Source organism: Tachyglossus aculeatus, chromosome 11 (genome assembly GCF_015852505.1).
Source record: "Tachyglossus aculeatus isolate mTacAcu1 chromosome 11, mTacAcu1.pri, whole genome shotgun sequence".
Classification (NCBI taxonomy): Eukaryota; Metazoa; Chordata; class Mammalia; order Monotremata; family Tachyglossidae; genus Tachyglossus; species Tachyglossus aculeatus.
Genome location: NC_052076.1, coordinates 45,348,473 through 45,370,011, shown reverse-complemented (window position 1 = coordinate 45,370,011; position 21,539 = coordinate 45,348,473). Strand labels below are relative to the sequence as shown.

General features: G+C 41.4%; 1 protein-coding gene across 2 annotated transcripts in view; it reads right to left on the bottom strand.

Annotated features, from left to right (window-relative positions):
- Positions 1-21,539, bottom strand: part of LOC119934946 (BTG3 associated nuclear protein) — a 238,101-nt gene that overhangs the window by 166,203 nt on the left and 50,359 nt on the right. For both annotated transcript variants that reach the window (XM_038754526.1, XM_038754527.1), the window contains exons 5-6: positions 19,891-20,013; positions 18,293-18,468 (exon numbers count right to left, since the gene is read on the bottom strand). In XM_038754526.1, the coding sequence (XP_038610454.1) occupies positions 18,293-18,468; positions 19,891-20,013 (299 nt within the window). The remainder of the gene's footprint in view (positions 1-18,292; positions 18,469-19,890; positions 20,014-21,539) is intronic.

Genomic DNA, 21,539 nt, shown 5'->3' with positions numbered 1-21,539 from the left:
TGTGACCTTGGACATGTGACGATCTCTCTGAACTACTGATTAAAAGGGGACACGATAGATGACGAGCCCCACGAGGGACAGAGATGGTGTCCGATCTGATAATATTGTTTTTACACTACTATTTAGCACAGAGGAAGTGCTTAATAAATGACATTATCATTACTGCCATTATGACTTTGGGATGATAAAACTGCTTGGAACAAGTGTTTAGCACAATGCTTCACAGGCAGGAGTCCCTCATTAACACCAATAATTGAGCCACCAAATCCCCTATCATGGAGTCGCCACTGAAGCCTGAAGGTGGTAGATTCTGAAAAAAAGGAAACTTTTCTTCCCTTGTGGGTAGGAAATGAGAAGTCATTCAGGTGGAAAAATACCAATAGCAAAGCAAACCTTTATCTATCAGCCTGAGTCCATGTCTGACCATGTACCCTCCTGAGATGGAAGGGGTTTTAATAAATAAGCACTCGTACCAACTCTTGGACCCATGATCATGGTTGCTTTGACTAGAACTGGTCATTTATTGAAGAAAATCACTGGCGATGGCAACCAACCCACAATTCCTCTAAGGAGTTTGTTTCCACTCTCAAATATAATACTGGGCAGAAAGGACAAGTGGCCTGTTTCGGTGAAGACGTTGCTTATATAGAGCCACCGCTTACACAAAAAATTCCAACAAATTTTTTTGAATCAATCAGTCAATCGTATTTACTGAGCGCTTACTGTGTGCAGAGCACTGTACTAAGTGCTTGGGAAGTACAAGTTGGCAACATACAGAGACAGTCCCTACCCAACAGTGGGCTCACAGTCTAGAAGGGGGTGACAGAGAACAAAACCAAACATATTAACAAAATAAAATAAATACAATAGATAAGTACAAGTAAAATAGAGTAGTAAATCATCATCATCATCATCATCAATCGTATTTATTGAGCACTTACTATGTGCAGAGCACTGTACTAAACGCTTGGGAAGTACAAATTGGCAACATATAGAGACAGTCCCTACCCAACAGTGGGCTTACAGTCTAAAAGGGGAAGACAGAGAACAAAACCAAACATACTAACAAAATAAAATAAATAGAATAGATATGTACAAGTAAAATAAATAAATAAATAAATAGAGTAATAAATATGTACAAATATATATACATATATACAGGTGCTGTGGGGAAGGGAAGGAGGTAAGACGGGGGATGGAGGGGGGATGAGGGGGAGAGGAAGGAGGGGGCTCAGTCTGGGAAGGCCTCCTGGAGGAAGTATAATAATAATTATGATAATAATGGGATTTATTAAGTGCTTACTAGGTGCAAAGTACTGTTCTTAAGCGCGGGGGAGGTTACAAGGTGATCAGGTTGTCCCACGGGGGGCTCACAGTCTTCATCCCCATTTTACAGATGAGGTAACTGAGGCCCAGAGAAGTTGCCCAGAGTCACACAGCTGACAATTGGCGGAGTCGGGATTTGAACCCATGACCTCTGACTCCAAAGCCCGGGCTCTTTCCACTGAGCCATGCTGAAGTCATGGTTATTTTTTAAAAGCCCAATCTAAAGAGCAGAATGGCTAAAAATGTGTAAAATGCTCCCAAAATAGCCTTAAAAGTGTTCTTTTCTTCTTGCACTCGCAATAAATTGTCCAAACAGATCAGTAGATTTTAAGAGTATTGCCCCAAATGTGTTACAATAAATGGGAAATGGAACTAACAACAAATTGAAATTCAAAATGACTCCACCTGGAATTTATAGAAGAAGGAAATCAAAAGTCAGTTACCATGAGTAATACATTTCATGCTGCATTATTGAATACATACATCATAGCTGAAAATGCTCCCCAGAGCCAGAAGGCAGATTAACTATTCAACTGCAAAAATTACTTTCTTCCACTCATGATAGGTGAAGAAAATATTCATGATCATGCCATATATGAATGCTTCATTATAAAGCTATAAAAATTTCTACACTAATTAGGGTGGTAGTGACATCCCAGACCCCCAAATTAGAGTTTTTTCCCAATATTTCAGCTCAGCAATCCGACTGACAGAATTTCTTGAGAGCAAAGGTGATCAGCCTTAAGCTTTCTCTTCCCTCCTTTTAGACGGCTTGCCGTCTTATCAAATCCAACCTGCTTGAAATGATCAAAATTTCCTCTCTAATCCCTCATCTCCACCCCTATTTTCCTAACGACTCCACAATCACGTGTGGAGCCGTCTGCAATTCTCCTTTAATTTTTACTAACACCCCCTCATCAACCCTGAGCTTGCTGCGCCAATTTTTTCTATTTCTTGCAATAGCTCCACTTCCACAGACATAGTGGAGCAATCAATTCGTCCAGTAGTATTTATTGAGTGCCTAGTATACGCAAAGCAGCGGACTAAAATCTGGAGAGGGTACAGCAGAATTAGTAGGCGTGGTTTATCAATCAATCAATCAATCATATTTATTGAGCGCTTACTATGTGCAGAGCACTGTACTAAGCGCTTGGGAAGTACAAATTGGCAACATATAGAGACAGTCCCTACCCAACAGTGGGCTCACAGTCTAAAAGGGGGAGACAGAGAACAAAACCAAACCTACTAACAAAATAAAATAAATAGAAAAGATATGTACAAGTAAAATAAATAGAGTAATAAATATGTACAAACATATATACATATATACAGGTGCTGTGGGGAAGGGAAGGAGGTAAGATGGGGGGGATGGAGAGGGGGACGAGGGGGAGAGGTTTACTTGCACAAGTGTCTGCTTCTCCTACTAGACTTCAGCCTCTTGAGGGCAGGGATCATGTCTGCTAAAGCATTCGATTGTACTCTCCCAAGGGTTTAGTTTGGTGTCCTGAACCCTGTAAGCACTCGATAACGACTATTAATTGGTTGACTCGATAACTATTGGAGGTGCTTAAGGAGTGGAGACATGCCCAGAATAATGCTTGATAATCTGGGTAGCGAAGACAAGTAGGGAGAGGAGGGGAGAGAGAATCAAGTGCCTGAACTAGTTGGTTTGTGTGGAGAGGAGGGGGTAGACTTTGAGAAATGAAGTGGGGGGCCCAGAACATAGCCCTGAGGGTCATCCGCATTTACAGTGTGGGAGGCCGGGGAAAAAGTACACATAATAATAATAATAATAATAATAATAATAATAATGGCATTTGTTAAGCGCTTACTACGTGCAGAGCACTGTTCTAAGCGCTGGGGTGGATACAAGCTGATCAAGTTGCCCCACGTGGGGCTCACAATCTTAATCCCCATTTTACAGATGAGGTAACTGCGGCTCAGAGAAGTGAAGTGACTTGCCCCAGGTCACACAGCAGTTATGTGGCGGAGTCGGGATTCGAACCCATGACCTCTGACTCCAAAGCCCGGGCTCTTTCCACTGAGCCAAGCAATCACCTGCCAACTATAACAAACTCCTTACGTCCCTCCAGCCTCGTCTATTCCCTGCAGTAAGAACATCTTTCTTAAGCACTGATTTGGATTCAATCAATAACACCTCCCTTTCTTTTTTTTTTTTGGTCAGTGGTATTTGTTAAGCTCTTACTAGGTGCCATACACTGTACTAAGTCCTGGGGTCAATAAAAATAAATAAATGATGGCATTGGTTAAGCACATACTATATGCCAGGCATTAAGCTCAGTGGAAAGAGCCCGGGCTTGGGAGTCAGTGGTCATGGGTAAAAACCTGAGCTCTGCCGCTTGTCAGCTGTGTGACTTTGGGAAAGTCACTTCACTTCTCTGTGCCTCTGTTATCTCATCTGTAAAATGGGGATTAAGAATGTGAGCCCCGCGTGGGACAACCTGATTACCTTGTATCTACCCCAGTGCTTAGAACAGTGTTTGATGATGATGGTATTTGCTAAGCGCTTACTATGTGCAAAGCACTGTTCTAAGCGCTGGGGTAGATACAAGGTGATCAGGTTGTCCCACGTGGGGCTCACTGTCTTCATCCCCATTTTACAGATGGGTAACTGAGGTGCTTGGCACCTAGTAAGCGCTTAACAAATCCCACCACTGTTTTATTATTACAGGGTAATTGGACTGGATACAGTCCCTGTCCTACGTGGGGCTCACAGTCTTAATCACCATTTTACAGATGCGGTAAATGAGGCACAGAGAAGTTAAGTGACTGGCCCGAGGTCACAGGGCAGATAAGCGGTAGAGTCGGAATTAGAACCCAGATCCTTCTGACTCGCAGGCCCATGATCCATCCACTAGACGACGCTGCTGCTACTGGAGCTTTGTCTGTTATAACGTTGTGTTTTACTCTCCCAAGTGCTTTGTACAGTGCTTCGCACACAGTAAACACTCAGTAAATAGAACTGATTGATTGATTGTGGTGATGGCGGAGCCAGGGCTCCATTTCTACCACCTCCCGCTGGACAGCCTTCAAGCAAAAGCTCCTCACCCTGGGCTTCAAGGCTGTCCATCACCTCACCCCCTCCTACCTCACCTCCCTTCTCTCCTTCTCCAGCCCAGCCCGCACCCTCCGCTCCTCCGCTGCTAATCTCCTCACCGTGTCTCATTCTCGCCCGTCCCGCCGTCGACCCCTGGCCCACATCCTCCCCCTGTCCTGGAATGCCCTCCCTCCACCCATCCGCCAAGCTAGCTCTCTTCCTCCCTTCAAAGCCCTACTGAGAGCTCACCTCCTCCAGGAGGCCTTCCCAGACCGAGCCCCCTTTTTCCTCTCCTCCTCCCCATCCCCTCCCCACAGCACCTGTATATATGTTTGTACATATATACAGGAGCAGCGTGGCTCAGTGGCAAAGAGCCCGGGCTTTGGGGTCACAGGTCATGGGTTCAAATCCCGCTCCGCCACTTGTCAGCTGTGTGACTTTGGGCAAGTCACTTAACTTCTCTGGGCCTCAGTGACCTCATCTGTAAAATGGGGATTAAGACTGTGAGCCCCCCGTGGGACAACCTGATCACCTTGTAACTTCCTCAGCGCTTAGAACAGTGCTTTGCACATAGTAAGCGCTTAATAAATGCCATCGTTATTATTATTATTATTACAGATTTATTACTCTAGTTTACTTGCACATATTTACTATTCTATTTATTTTGCTAATGATGTGCACTTAGCTTTAATTCTATTTGTCCTGTCCACATGCTTTGCTTTGTTGTCTGTCTCCCCCTTCTAGACTGTGAGTCCGTTGTTGGGCAGGGACCGTCTCTATATGTTGCCAACTTGTACTTCCCAAGTGCTTAGTACAGTGCACAGTAAGTGCTCAATAAATACGACTGAATGAATGAATGAATGGTGGCTTTGTGTTGCTGCTCCAGTTATGCTAAAAGTATTGACTGTTGATTTAAAGGGCTTTTCCTTCAACTGAATCCTCTTACATGACTGCCGTTTTACCTCGCTCAACCCCTACTGTGAATTCTCAACTTTGTCACCTCCAGGGCAGACCACTTTCTCTAAGTAATGCCTCTTCCCCCTCTAAGCCACCTTTTTTATTTAAATATCTTCCTGCCTCACCTTCCTATTGACTCTTACCACACCATTAACTCAAGCTTCACCCATCCCTTCTGCAAGACTCAATAAACCCTGCGCATATTTCCTCCAGCTTTTAATTTAATCGCATGTAACTGCTTTGTGTGTGGCCAAGAGCTAGGAAGGAAAAGGAGGCTCGTGGGAGCTGGAATACCTAGAAATTAAAAATCATTCCTGGCAAAATCAAGCATTCGATGTTAAATGAAAATTTTTATGACTACAGATGAGTCATTTTCACAGTTCAGTCTTCACAAAAAAAAGCACTCAGGATTTCACCAAGAGTAATCCTTTAATCAAAGGTCTGAAAATTTTAAAAATCTGCTTTAGTGAGAGAAAGGGGCTTTATTGCCTTCTGACAAACACGCAAATGAACACTTGTCTATTTTTTCCCGTGATTTCTCATTTCAATTCGAAACCTAAAGGGAGATGGCTTTAAAATTACACTAGTTTCCCATTCTCAAGGCCCTCATCTTCATTTGAAGCTTTGCCTGAATTACGGTACTGAAATAAAATCAACTCAATACAACTCAGAGCTTCACTTTCTTTTCTGAAATGAGAAAAATGAGAAGACACTTTTAAGAAAATGCATCTGTAGTCACATCATTGGACTTAAAATTCATCGGACACCACGAAACTCTTGCTTTTCCCTCTGCCTTTTCCCCCTAAATTCTCGAAAATAGTCTGTATCCTGAAAAGCGTTCCTTAAACAAGTTTGCTTAATAAAGAGCTCCCCCTGCAGCGAATAAGATCCTTTAGAAGAGGTAAGAAATGTGCAGATTTTTTAAAAGGAATTGGGATTGTCCAATATCCAATAAAATTCTTGCACAAAGGAGTTGGGGGAAAGGTTTGTCAACCTGGCTCACTAAAAGACTATAATAGCTTCTTAACTTCAGAGAAGCAGCGTGGCCTAGTGACGGTGATGATGATGATGGCATTTGCTAAGCGCTTACTATGTGCAAAGCACTGTTCTAAGCACTGGGGTAGTCATTTATTCATTCAATCGTATTTATTGAGCGCTTACTGTGTGCAGAGCACTGTACAAGTTGGCAACGTATAGAGACGGTCCCTACCCAACAGCAGGCTCACAGTCTAGAAGGGGGAGACAGACAACAAAACAAAACAGATTAACAAAATAAAATAAATAGAATAAATATGTACAAATAAAATAAAGAGAGTAATAAATCCGTACAAACATATATACATATATACAGGTGCTGTGGGGAGGGGAAGGAGGTAACGCGGGAGGGATGGGGAGAAGGAGAAGGGGGAGAGGAAGGAGGGGGCTTAGTCTGTCTCTATATGTTGCCAACATGTACTTCCCAATCAATCAATCAATCAATCAATCGTACTTATTGAGCGCTTACTATGTGCAGAGCACTGTACTAAGCACTTGGGAAGTACAAATTGGCAACACATAGAGACAGTCCCTACCCAACAGTGGGCTCACAGTCTAAAAGAGTGGGCTCACAGTCTAAAAGAGTGGGCTCACAGTCTAAAAGCGCTTAGTACAGTGCTCTGCACACAGTAAGCGCTCAATAAATACAATTGAATGGATGAATGAATGGGGTAGATACACGGTGATCAGGTTGTCCCACGTGGGGCTCACAGTCTTAGTGGAAACAGCATGTGTCCGGGAGTCGGAGGACCTGGGTTCTAATTCCAGTTCCGCCACTTGTTTGCTTTGTGGACTTGGGCAAGTCACTTCCCTTCTATGTTGCCTCAGTTACCTCATCCGTAAAATGAGGATTGAGACTGTGAGCCCGGGTGGGACAGGGACTGTGTCCAACCTTGTCCAAGCTTGTATCTAATTAGCCCCAGTACAATGCCTGGCCAACTAGTAAGCGCTTAACTAATACCTTAAAAAAAAGTTGCCACGTTGAACTTCACAAGGTCTCATTTAAATTAGCAAAATGTATTAGGCAAAGCAATACTATGTGCTGTAGAAATCTAAAAAAAAAATATTATGATACTGATGATTAGTTAAACTGAGGTAAAACATTTTCTCTCGCACAATAAAGAAATTATATTTAGAGGTCTGATTTAATTTTTTTCCATCTACTTGGAAGAGAAGTGAAAGGCGTGAAAAACTGAAACAGAATGGGATAGGTGAAAAGCTGAGGTGGTAAGAAGTGGAGACCATTTTTCTTTTTAAAGGAAAAAAAAAAATCAGAAAATATTTTAAGAGCATAATGTCCAAAAAATATTTCTTCCAAAGAAGAAAATATTTTTGTGACCTCTAGAGCATTTACAGTGCTCAACGCTTAGAACAGTGCTTGGCACATAGTAAGCCCTTAACAAATACCATAGTTATTATTGTTACTATTATTATGTTATTATAATTATTATATTATTATTATATGTTGCCAACTTGTACTTCCCAAGCACTTAGTACAGTGCTCTGCACACAGTAAGCGCTCAATAAATACAATTGATTGATTGATTGATATTAGTCAGTGATTCTCAGTGTCCATACATCTTGCTTCCCAATGAGACCTTCATTTCTCATATTTGTTAGGTGTAAAAGATAAATCTTTACTTTTCAGAGCATAAATACATTTTCTATTTTCCCAATCTCCTGACACTGTTTGTAAAATGCTCTTAACACCGTGAAATCTCTTAGCTAGTGTTAGATTTCCAAGCATGTCTTTTTTGTTACAAGGGAGATGGCTTCCGCTAAACAGAAATAAATAACTAATAATGCTCTGACATTTCTAAAATTTAGAGAGATTATTAACCTAGGTAGAGAATTTTGAGGTGAGGAATTACACATCTTCTTAACTTTCTAACGCAGTGGGTCAGATGCTAACTTCAGATGTCACAGTCAAACCAATAAAAGGAACAGTAATACCTACAGAACTCCCGATTTTATGGCTCCAATTCACAAGATCCTCTACTGGATAACAATCCAAGCAGACATTTACTTTCCCAGTAATATCTGTCCCGGCTCCGTAAAGTTTTAGAATTCATGTGCAACCGGGTTAGTTTTAGGAAGACCCCAGCTCTTAATTTTTTTCTGTTATCGGCACAACTACCAAATACTTAAATCAACCAATTATAAAACACCCTCTCAGACACTGGAAACATAGGAAAACAACAGCTTATGGTACTCTACGTTACTGGCACTCTCAGTCTTAAATAAAGTTTCTAGTTTGTATCTGCCCTTCCCAGCTGAGGTCCTTGAGATCTGACTTTTAAAACCCAAGGGCTAAGCACAGCTTTGCATATAGTGTATCTGAGCTTCATATTCCCACACCGATCTGATCCCCGGCTTAGACATGCTGTACCTAAAATGTCCAATGGCTAAAGAAAACACTTTTCAACGTATCGGCCTGTGTGAAAATTAACAATCTTTGCTGATGGGCTCATTAATTTCTGAGTGACGAAATGCCGTCCAATAAAAATGTTATCTCCTAAGATTGATTAATGATGCACCTGCTCTTTCCAATGCCCCGTGGATGGGATAACACTGAAAAACAAGACAGCAGAAATAGTGATTGCGTATACAAGCCGTTTGGCCAATTTACTGAAGTACAGCACAGGGAATTATTTGACCTAGACTACCTTCTCCAAAACACATGTTATTAGGTTGCTGGTTTTTTCCACCCCTGCCTCTAATATGTTTTGTCAAGTTTCAGCAATCACCATCTATTGAGCCTCTATAAAGGTCTCCATATTTCGAGTGTGAACCTTGTTCAAAGGAATGATTCATCTATGCAAAGGACAAAACCTGAACAATCAGTCTTTCCCCTCCAAAAAACCCTCAAATCCTCTCCATTTTAGGCATTATAGTTGTTTTGCCACTTTTCAAAATCTTTTTGAAATGGAAATTCAGTGGGTTCTTAGAACAAAATGGATTGCGCTTGAGATGGAAAAAACGGTTGAATAAATTTATTCTAAAGCAGGGTTGATTTACATGGGAGTACTTCAATAAGGGCAAGAAAATCATTTGTAAGTTTGGAGAAGGAGCGCATTCTTGACCTTTTAGATACTTTTCATGCACATCCCCAAATGAATGGCATTTGAAGTTTAACAGACCCTAGATAATATATACACTTGTTCAATCCAAATTGCCTTCGGTTCTGCAAGCAGCTGGTTCTCCGAATGTACAACCAGTCCTGAGCCTCCATGGAACATCCTTACTGGATCCCAGAAACTACCACTGGGATTGAGTGACTGTGAAAAACATAAATGGAGTTCTCCACATTATAACAGAGTTAACAGACACTCTGAACCCAAGTATCTTTCAGCCTTGAGAGTTTATAGCCCTGTAAATGCTAATATGGAAATTGCTGAACGGCTTCAGAGGAGACAGCATTGCCTAGTGGAAAGAGCAGTGGACTGGGATTTAAGGGACTCAAGGTCCAGTCCCATCTCTACCACTGGCATGGGAGAAAAGAAGCAGGGTGGCTCAGTGGAAAAGAGCACGGGCTTTGGAGTCAGAGGTCATGGGTTCAAATCCCGGCTTGTCAGCTGTGTGACTCTGGACAAGTTACAACTTCTCTGTGCCTCAGTTCCCTCAACTGTACAATGAGGGTGAAGACTGTGAGCCCCCCGGTGGGACAACCTGATCACCTTGTATCCTCCCCAGTGCTTAGAACAGTGCTTTGCACATAGTACGCGCTTAATAAATGTCGTTATTATTATTATTATTCTCCGGGATCTGAACAAGAGCCATTCTTTCAAGGTCCTGGTTTCACTCCTGAAGATATCTATACTGCTTTTTGCAGGGGCCCAATTCACCACAATTTTTCCCTCTTGGCCTTCTCCGATTTCCTGTATCCACCCCCTTCCTCTATCTACCATTCCACTAACCGCCCCATTCGTCTAACTACCACTCCCCTCTTCCATTTATGATGCACAAAGGGGAACGCCAGGGTCGGAATAGGTGGACGGGAGCATTCAGTCACCTTACAAGATTGGGACCAGGGGAGCAAAGCCATTCGCTTCGGCATCACAGCTCCTTGGGCAGGGCCAACGGCTGAATCAGTCCTGCCTTTATCAGGCTATCTGAGAGGCAAGGTCAAAAGTTGGGGCTTGGCCACTCTGGTCCACTCTCACTCGTCCAAAAGAGAGGAAATAGCAGATGAGTTTGTCTCTGTCTTTCTCTACATACCATTTCAACACTATATTTTCGGGGGGAGGGTGTCTGCAATCAGCCTCTGAAGCTGGAATATGCCCATGATTCCTATTTGCACACACTTCGAACCCCACAAAAGAACCTTAGCGATTGAACCAAGTGCATCTTCAAATATTTATTAGTGGTGACAATTAATTCAATTTACCACGGACATAAAATTCTAACCTCACCTCCTTGGCACCCCGGGGATGTTTAAGGAATACTAAATAACAACAATTCACTAAAATACTGGACCTTCCCACGCCTTTCTAGCACAGTGTCATCTGCAAACGTAATGAGCTCCCATTCTATGTCAACGTCTAAGTCCCCTGACGAAAATTTTAAATCATATTGGGCACCAAACCCACCTTTAAGGATACCATTTGTTATAAAGTACATCGGATTGCATTTTCCTAAATTGACAGTGTCCCGATCATAATCATTCTGATCATACGTTTCAAGCAATTTGTGCAAGTATGTAACTGGGCTCCAATTATGTTTCTGACAATGTATTCATCAATCATATTTACTGCATGCTTACTGTGTGCAGAGCACTGTACTAAGTGCTTGGGAGAGCACAGTATAACAGGGTTGACAGACACTCGGAACCCAAGGATCTTTCGGTCTTCAGAGGAGTTTATAGTCCTGTAAATGCTAATATGGAAATTGCTGAACGGCTCCAGAGGAGACAGCATTGCCTAGTGGAAAGAGCAGTGGACGAGGATTTAAGGGACCCAAGTTCCAGCCCCATCTCTACCACTGGCATGACCTTGGCCAAGTCACTTCTCTGGGCCTCAGTTTCCTTATCTGTAAAATGGGGACAGAAAAGATTGTGAGTCCCACCTCGGAGAGGGCTGTGTCCGATCTACAGTCCCATAGACTATGGCCAAGTGCTTAGTACAGTGCTCTGCATACAGTAAGTGCTCAATAAATACGATCGGGTGAATGAATGAATATCTACTTCAGGATTTAGTTCCTAGTAAGTACTTTATAAATGTCTCTATCATCATTACCAGGGAAGCCTGCATGGTTTAGACGGAAGAACATGAGCCTGGGAATCCGAGGACCTTTGTTCTAATCTCGGTTCTGGCACTTGCCTTCTGTGTGACCTTGGGTAAATCACTTAACCTCTCTGGGCCTCGCTTTCCTTATCTGTAAAATGGGGATCCAATACCTCTTCTCTTTCCCGGTTAGACTGCGAGCCCCTGTGGGACAGGGACTGTATCCAACCTGATTATATCGTATCTAGCCCAGTTCTTAATACAGTACTTGGCAGATAGTAAATGTATAACAAACACCACAGTTGTTATTCTCTTATTATTATGTAATTAGTAGATGCCACACAACAGAACACGACTAACTGAAAAAAGTCAAAAATTATCAGAAACTACTGCTTTATTCTCTCCAGTTAGCTCTCTTGCTTCCATGAAAATCAAATGTTTGTGAAAGAGCCTTACACTCATTCACTCAATTGTATTGAGTGCTTACTGTGTGCAGAGCACTGTACTAAGCGCTTGGGAAATACAAGTCGGCAACCTGTATTGTATATGGCTTTCATTCATGGCATAGTGGGTAGAGCCCGGGAGTCAGAAGGTCATGGGTTCTAATCCAGGCTCCATCACTTGTCTGCTCTGTGACCTTGGGCAAGTCACTTTACTTCTCTGTGCCTCTGTTACCTAATCTGTAAAACGGGGATTGAGAGTGTCAGCCCCACCTGGGACAAGGACTATGTCCAACCCGATTTGCTTGTATTCATTCATTCATTCAATTGTACTTCCCAAGCGCTTAGTACAGTGCTCTGCACACAGTAAGCGCTCAATAAATACGATTGATGATGATTCAATTGTATATATTGAGCGCTTACTGTTTGCAGAGCACTGTACTAAGTGCTTCAGAAAGTTCAATACAGCCATAAGGAGAAAAATGACCAACATAATACAAATTTTAAAACAGACACTGAACATAATATAGTTGAAAGTCCCATATAGGACTGGGTCTGGATCCAAAATGATTATATTGTATCTACCCCAACACTTAGTACAGTGTTTGGCACATAGTGATTAACAAATACACAATTAATATTATTATCCTTATTTTTGTTACAAAATCAAATAGCCGATACTGACAGATAATGACCCCATTCTGTACCTATATAAATATAGTACTTAATTTTTAAAGTTTTCTTTCACACCCTACTTGGTAAAAATGCACCCTTGGGGTAACAGAATAGAGACCTATCATTATCTAGACTGTGAGCCCACTGTTGGGTAGGGACTGTCTCTATATGTTGCCAACTTGTACTTCCCAAGTGCTTAGTACAGTGCTCTGCACACAGTTAGCGCTCAATAAATACGATTGATTGATTGATTGATTGATCTATGCTAAGTAGATTACCTACTGCTAAATGGAAATGGGCTTTAACCACCCTCTTCAAATCAGTCTCAATAATTCAAAGGGGGAGAAGGAAATGCTGAAGCCAAGGAGCAATATTTCCAGGTGGAAGAGCACTGTAATATGATCAAATTCAATGGTACCACTGCCAGCAGTAAAAGCGTCGTAATGAAAGGTGGCCCTACGGAGCAAGTGCCACGAGTCTCTGAAAAATCAATACCTGTTCTGCCATTTCTCATAAGCGATGGAACAAAAGGGCCCAGAGACCTAGAAAGAGGATTAGCGGGAACCTGGGAGTTAGAGAGAGTGGCAGGCAAAGCCAGTCGTCTCGCCAGCTCTCCTGAATGAATCTGCTCCTCGGGCTGGCCCTCTCCTGCAGCCCCGGGTTGTGCTGTGCTGCGCATCAGGCAGAAACTCCTCACCCTGGGCTTCAAGGCTGTCCATCCATCCCCTCGCCCCCTCCTACCTCACCTCCCTTCTCTCCTTCTCCAGCCCACCCCGCACCCTCCGCTTCTCCGCCGCTCACCTCCTCACCGTACCTCGTTCTCGCCTGTCCCGCCGTCGACCCCCGGCCCACGTCATCCCCCGGGCCTGGAATGCCCTCCCTCTGCCCATCCACCAAGCTAGCTCTCTTCCTCCCTTCAAGGCCCTACTGAGAGCTCACCTCCTCCAGGAGGCCTTCCCAGACTGAGCCCCCTCCTTCCTCTCCCTCTCGTCCCCCTCTCCATCCCCCATTCTTACCTCCTTCCCTTCCCCACAGCACCTGTATATATATATAATATGTACATATTATATATACATGTATTATATATATATATTATATATTATATAATATATATTATATATGTACATATTTATATTTATTACTCTATTTATTTATTTATTTTACTTGTACCTATCTATTCTATTCATTTTATTTTGTTAGTATGTTTGGTTTTGTTCTCTGTCTCCCCCTTCTAGACTGTGAGCCCACTGTTGGATAGGGACTGTCTCTATATGATGCCAACTTGTACTTCCCAAGCGCTCTGCACACAGTAAGCGCTCAATAAATACGATTGATTGATTGATTGCTGTGACTCAACCAACCTTCCCCAGCATTCTCATTTCACAACTGGTGTAATCCCTTATTTGCCAGAGTTTGTCAATTATTCCAATGACTTTTGAGTGGCTGAAACTAGTTGCTTTGAAATTTGGGATTTCTACAAAGCGCATATTTTGCAACTTAATAGAAGCCAAATCTACAACTATCACTCTTGAGCAGCTTTAAATCCTTTAATCGGTGGTATTTACTGAGCACTTACTATGTGCACAGCACTACTAAACACTTAGGAGAGCAAGAAGCAACATGGCGTAGTAGATAAAGCATTGGCCCGGAAGGCAGAAGGTCATGGGTTCTAATTCCGCCTTGGCCACATGTCTGCCGGGTGACCTTGGGCAAGTCACTTCACTTCTCTGTGCCTCAGTTACCTCAACTGGAAAATGGGGATTGAGAATGTGAGCCCCACCTGGGAGAGGGACTGGGTCCAACCCAATTTGCTTGCATCTATCCCAGAGCATTGTATAGTGCCTGGCACATAGTAAGTGCTTAACAAATACTATAATTATTATTTATTAATAGAGTAAGTAGACACGATCATCCCTGCCCCCAGGGGATTACAATCTAATGGGGGGGGAAAGTCGCTTAAATAAATTACAGATAGGACAAGCAACTAAATAGAAAGACATGCACAAAGATGCTGAGGGGGTGAGGAGTGGGGTGATTAATAGTAACAATAATAATGATGGTAATAATAATAATAATGGCATTTGTTTAGTGCTTACTATGTGCCAAACACTGTTCCAAGTGCTGGGGGAGATACCAGGTAATCAGGTTGTCCCACATGGGGCTCAGAGTCTTAAGCCCCATTTCGCTGACGAGGTAACTGAGGCACAGAGAAGTTAAGTGACTTGCCCAAAGTCACCCAGCTGACAAGGGCCGGAGCCGGGATTAGAACCCATGACCTCTGACTTCCAAGCCTGTGCTCTTTCCACTGGACCACGCTGCTTCGCTGAGACTGTGAGCCCTAAGTGGGACAGGTACTGTATCCCACCCAGTTAATCTGTTTCGACCCCAGAGGTTAGAGGAGTACTCGACACATAGTAAGGGCTTAACAATAATAAAAATAACAATATTAATAATAGTAATAACAATAATTACCTAGGTGCTTAGGGGGTATAACACAAGTTCCTGGGTGACACGGTAGGAAGGAAGAATAAGTTGGGGAGATGGGCGATCCATTAGCAAAGGCTTCCTGCAACAGAGGTAATTTTAGTAGGGTTTTAAAGAAGGGGAGAGTAGTGGTCTGCCAGATGTGAAAGTGGAGGGATTTTCAGGCAGGAGGTCGAAATTAGAGGATAATACTGTAACTGCCAAGGGAACGGTATGAATTCAGCACTTAGAACAGTGCTTTGCACATAGTAAGCACTTAACAAATACCAAAATTATTATTATTATTAAATCTACAGTTTTCGGGGGCGGGGGGGGGGGGGCAGGAGAGAGACTTGAATCCTATTTTAACAGCATTCATAAATCTCAGGAAATTTCTGAACAGACGATTCTAACTAAAGGTCCAGTGTCAATCTGATCTGAGAGTTAATGGATTAGCTGCTTTTGGAACTTTTACTTCTACCTAATCATTTAAATGGACCACATCTGTCTCTGCGTGAATCTGTGCCAAATGATCATCCCGACAAAGGCAGACTGCGACAAATATTTTCATGGCATTAATATTTTTTTCCCGGAGTATAATACAACGCTATGGAAAGAGCAATCTGAAACTCAAAGTACATAAATCCTTTGGACCTCTCCTTTCCAAATGTTTCTGTACAACAGCCAAAATAAGAGAAGTTTAATTAATCTGAAAAAGTAGAACAATTATAATGACAGCACAGTTAGTATAAAATGGCTGCAAATAATTTAACCTCAAATTGCCTTAGTAACTTTCTTTGATACTGAAACTTAAGAGCATTTCAACCAAAAAATAAAATAAGAAACATTCAGCATGATTTTTAACGAAATCCCCCACTATATCTCTCTGTTATGTGGTCTTCTGAACTATTATGTACATTGTCATTTCACAGTCAAACTGTTTACCTAGTCTAAAGAATTATATCTCATGCCATATTAACCTTTATGGATAAATAATAAAAGATCATGTTCATAAATATCACTATAAGGATGGATTGTTTTCACACAGGATACCCTAAAGAGTGCTGTTTAATTGGAAGTAAAGCAGATTGTTCTTCTGAATGATTAAACCAAATAAACATTTGGCTAAAAGGAACTGATTGGACCCAGAACTTTGGTTATCCAGAATTTGTCTCCAATTAGAAAAAAACCTGCCTGACAACCATTTTTCAAGACGGGTGTTGCGATTTCAGTTTTAACAACTCTTCCCAGAATAAAGTTTCAACACATTTTTCTGCTAAAAAGTCCATTTGCTTGGAAAGATGGGCTCCTTCTTTTCTCCCAAATAATTTAATATCTGCTGGTGCAAACGAAAGTTGCGTCTGGCATTTTCTTAATTGCAAAAAAGTGACTGTTTTACCCAGGCATGACCCTTTTTCTGGTAAATCTGAGAGAATATTTAAAATCTATCTGTACTGGTATATCCAGGGCTCTCACAGTTTGCTCCATAATGCCAGAGGATCATGAAAGAGAGAAGAGTGTGGATGGGACTGCACAGATCACTATCGCTGTATTCATTTCTTCCCGGCAGGTTCTCAGACTTGAAAACTCAGATCTAAAGTTAGTCTATCGTTTGCAACAGGAGACTCCATCAGCTAAAAACTCATACTGAAAGCATTAGAGACAGCACAGAACACTTTCCCTACAAATCGCAATAAGCGGCCCAGCTAGCTCATAAACTTCCATTTATACCCTCACTCTACTCCTTAAAATATATTTAATTTTCTCTCTTCATTACTCAATGCATAGTTATTCTGGTAGTCTATTTTTCCCACAAAACGCAGGCCAACGGGTGAAATTGTCAAGAAGTTGTCTTTGCAGAGTAGACAAAATAAACACAAGCTCAGTGACAGGCTAGATTTGTTTACTCACTTCTGGAAATGAACTTGTACGACTACAGTTTGGGAGAAATACAGGGTCTTGTTTCTTCGTGCCAGAGGGCCTATGCTTAAAATGGAGGCTACAGAATGATAAAATGGCATAAATAAAGGTAATCTTTTCCACCTATTATATTTTCTAAGCCTGAAGTCATAAAAATATTTGCTCCTTTTGTAATGCATTCTTTCCAAATAATGTATTCTCCAATGGTGCGCGAACGCAGGAGTTTGGTATATACGATAAATATGAGGTTGGGTTCAATTATAATTGAAAAGGAAAAGACTGCATACACAAATTAAGAAAACACCCAAATATTTCAGAAGCTCATCACTGCAATTCTACCTCTTGAAATCAATTTCACATTAAATTAACTGGGTTGTCTGCACCTAATTCGCTTCTCTTTAAATACTTTATTTCACTATTAAATGTGAAAAATATGAGACATCATTCAAGTCATATTTCATTTTAAACTGCCTATCACTCACAAAACAAAGATGATGTAGTCATCAGAAACATTTTAGATTGAATAGCCTATAAGCTTCAATTCAGAGAATTTCGGGGTGCTTTGCCTAGGAACTTTTTCAATTTTGAAATTAAAAGCAAGACGATCCTCCAAGCAATACAGTTCTGATAGGAATTTCCTGTACAAATGAAAGGCTGCCAAAGTGTTTACTTTCACAAGAATTCCACGCAACTGAAACAGCTTAATAAATTTGAGTAACTGGTGCGTTTTGCTGCTTCCCACAAGATATGGTTGTAATCACATTTAAAAGAAGATCACACAACCAAGCACATACTTTACAAAGCTTTATCATTACTAAGTGTATAAGTATGCGAGTATTTTCGCCCAGTTTAACAATGGCCGTAAACCGAAGCAGAAACGAAGCACTCTGGAGCACACTTATATACTATCTTACAAGGCTTGGGCTAATTCGCGCCCCCATAAATGTCCAAAAAATGAATTGTACATTTAGGGAAAATACGACTGGTTCATTTAGTCTTGGCTGCTCTGAAGCTCTTTTAAAAGCGTCCACACTTTAACAAGGTATAGTTATATATATATATATATATATATATATATATATATATATATATGAAGATATATATGAAGATATAAAAACGGCAAACGTTCTCTGCTTTCATTGATTTCCCTCATCCCCTGGATGGCCTTTGAGAACCGTAAAGCCGAACCTGCATACCTTCAGTGTTTAGGGTAATCAGTGTAACGTTGTTGCCGATATTCTGGCTTCCAGCCTGACCACTGTTGGAAACAGAGTCACTGGCTTCAGAGCCGCTCTCTCCATCTTCATTCTGGCTGTCCTCGTGCCCCGGGACCTTAACTACAATGGTGTTTTGCCTTCGTCCAGGAACGGCACTGAAACGGAATAAAAAGTACTTGTTTCGGGCTGGGAGAGGATCATTCCGACAAAATGAAAATGCAATGCTAAGGTTACTCACGTGGATTTTCTTTCCCTTCTTACATTACATTGGATTTCTTAGAGACTATATGACCTTCCTCTACAGCTGATATGGGATAACTAATCTTAGTTAAAGAAAACAGAACAGAGGAGAAAATTTCCTGAGCATTAAGTGTGAAAGCATTTTTCTGAAGCTAATACTATAATAATAATAATAATGGCATTTATTAAGCGCTTACTATGTGCAAAGCACTGTTCTAAGCGCTGGGGAGGTTACAAGGTAATCAGTTTGTCCCACGGGGGGCTCACAGTCTTAATCCCCATTTTTTACAGATGAGGCAACTGAGGCACAAAGAAGTTAAGTGACTTGCCCAAAGTCACACACCTGACAATTGACAGTTAGAATAACAAAAATAGCTCACCTGAATTAAACTAAGCAAACTGGGCCCACTGTTTTGGTGATACTATATCTGTTTCTATATCATTAGGCAAAGGAAGTTTGAATTTCTTCACAAGAAATGGTCAAAAATATTTTATCTTGAGCCAGAACTTAAAACATTGGTTTCAGATTCTGTAATGGCTACAGAAAGTTAAGTAAAATAGCCCAGTGAGGAAAATGCATTATAAAAAGTTCACATCATAAGCTCCTAACTTCTTTTAAGCTACAGTTCAGGGAGCTATAAAAGACCAAACCAAAATTAGTTAAGTATTAACTAATCTATTACGCTACCAGACATTTCAACAAATCCAGCATATTTCACCAATTACATAAAATTCCGTTTAATTATTAACAGAGAGAATCCCGCTCATATACATCTTGCAAAACAAAAACTCTTGCAACGATTATTTCAATACAATGTCGCATATGTTTTTGATAGCATTCACTTATGTATTGTGCATCTTAACTGTTTGCAAATTTAAAGCTAACAGATCACATCATTTTCACAACAAGCAAATTAAGCATCAATGGAGCGACATTAATAATCCCATTTTGTTGCTGGAAAATTGCTTTCCAGGATAGAATCAGGATTCAGGAGTTCTGAATTTCCAACCTGGTGCTAAATCTATACTTTGTAATATTAACCATTCTGGACGTAACTCCTAATATCAAATCTGATCGACTTTTCTACATGCAATGTGGTGCCCTTAAGGTATCGAACGGCTTCTCTATACAGAAGGATAACTCTATGTGATTTCCATTATAAACAGCTTCTATTTCCATGACAATGAAAGGAACGCCCTTGGCACAATCCGTTGGTTTTGCACTTTCCCACAGGGAGCTGGGATGGTGGGCCTCAGATTGTTGTTTGTAGGCAGCGCAAATAGTGATATGTAGGAATGCTCTGAAAGAAGAGGGGGATTGACATATAGCTACTGACTTGCTAAGGATATTTTCCAAAGAATCCGTTGCCCTGCTCAACGGCTCTTCTTGCCCAACCATCTTGGCTACAATAGAGTTCTGCCGATCATTGTTCAGTATTACTGTAGTCTGGGGGACGACGCTACGAAACAAAATAAAAAAAAAAAAAGTAATTGAAAGGAACATCATTTCAATAATACATTAGATTAATCCAATATCTGTAGTTAATTAGGTCATTGAGATTGTTAAAAAAGTGCATTTTCCCCTTTTCCATCCTATTTTTTTATCTAAACTCTAAGATTTCAAATCCACCACGCTTGATATCTGTATCATTCCAAGAACTCAAAATTCTGTTTTGGAAAACCCTGGGCAGAATGAGAGAGGATTTATCGGTTCAAGACACAAAATGAACAGTTCATTAACAGTGGTTCTCAAAAGCCCTCAAGTTTCTTTTCTGATAAGAAGGTGTGTGGTTGGATAATTAATCAGATAAATGGAGCCCTAATCCAAAAATCATTACTTCTTTTATGTACCACTTCCCTGAAGTTAAATATTTAATCGGACACAAATGTGCCTAAATGGCACCTTTAGGTGGGGAAGACATATAATCCGGTGATGCGCTCCATTCCAGTAGGGAGAAAGCATAAAAGAATTCCAGCTTTGGGAAGGAGAAACATTTAAAGATAGAAATTCACTTCTGAACACGTTCTCTGAAAAAAGTTCACCTGACTGGGGAAATTCACCATCTGAAAAACACGGATAAGATTTCACGTAACTTAGAGCACAGAGGTAAATGTGATTGTGAGTGCTGCGTTTGTACCCTGCCACAAAAATTGGTTTCTTTGTCATGTATTATGCCATTTTTAGAACCTCAAGTTGTGGTATGGTATTAGAAAAAAAGAATAAAAGTCTTTATGTTAAGGCAAACCACTAGGTTACAGGGTTAAGTCAACCGAAGCATACTCTCCAGTTTCTATCACTTCCTATGGGAGACAGACCAAGTGTATTCTAGTATGAAATTTGTACAACAGACCTCCGCATGTCAACAATCTGGAGTCTGGCCTGTGTAAGGGACCCTGGCTTTGGGGGTGGAAACAATCAAGTAGGGAAGAGGAGGAAGAGGGAAGAAGTGCCTGGGAATGAGCCTTCTGTGGGTACATGTTGACCTGTGCCCTCCTGGAATTATCTGCTATGCATCCATGGAGCGCTCCTTCATAGAAGAGATGGAAAGGATGTTCGGAACAATGATTTAAAAATCTTCTAGACCTTCAGTAAATCTGTACCACAGCTTTCTGGAGGTTGCAATTCCCCACGGTCCAACCCTCATTAGCAGAGGTTCTGCACCCAGTAAACGCTCCGTAAAACTGACTGATGGATTCATCAGAGGAGATTCAAAAGAAACTGTGTAGGAGAAAGAAGGGGCAGGAGAGACCCCCTTCCCCAACCCAAATGCAACTAGCTTGGACCTGATCAGGTCTGAGGCTGCGTGCAGAACTCCGCCCTCCCCTCTCCATCCAAACTGCTACCATGTTAATCCAATCACTTATTCTATCCCGCCTTGATTACTGTATCAGCCTCCTTGCTGACCTCCCAGCCTCCTGTCTCTCCTCACTCCAGTCCCTACTTCACTCTGCTGCCCGGAGAATATTTCTACAAAACAATAATAGT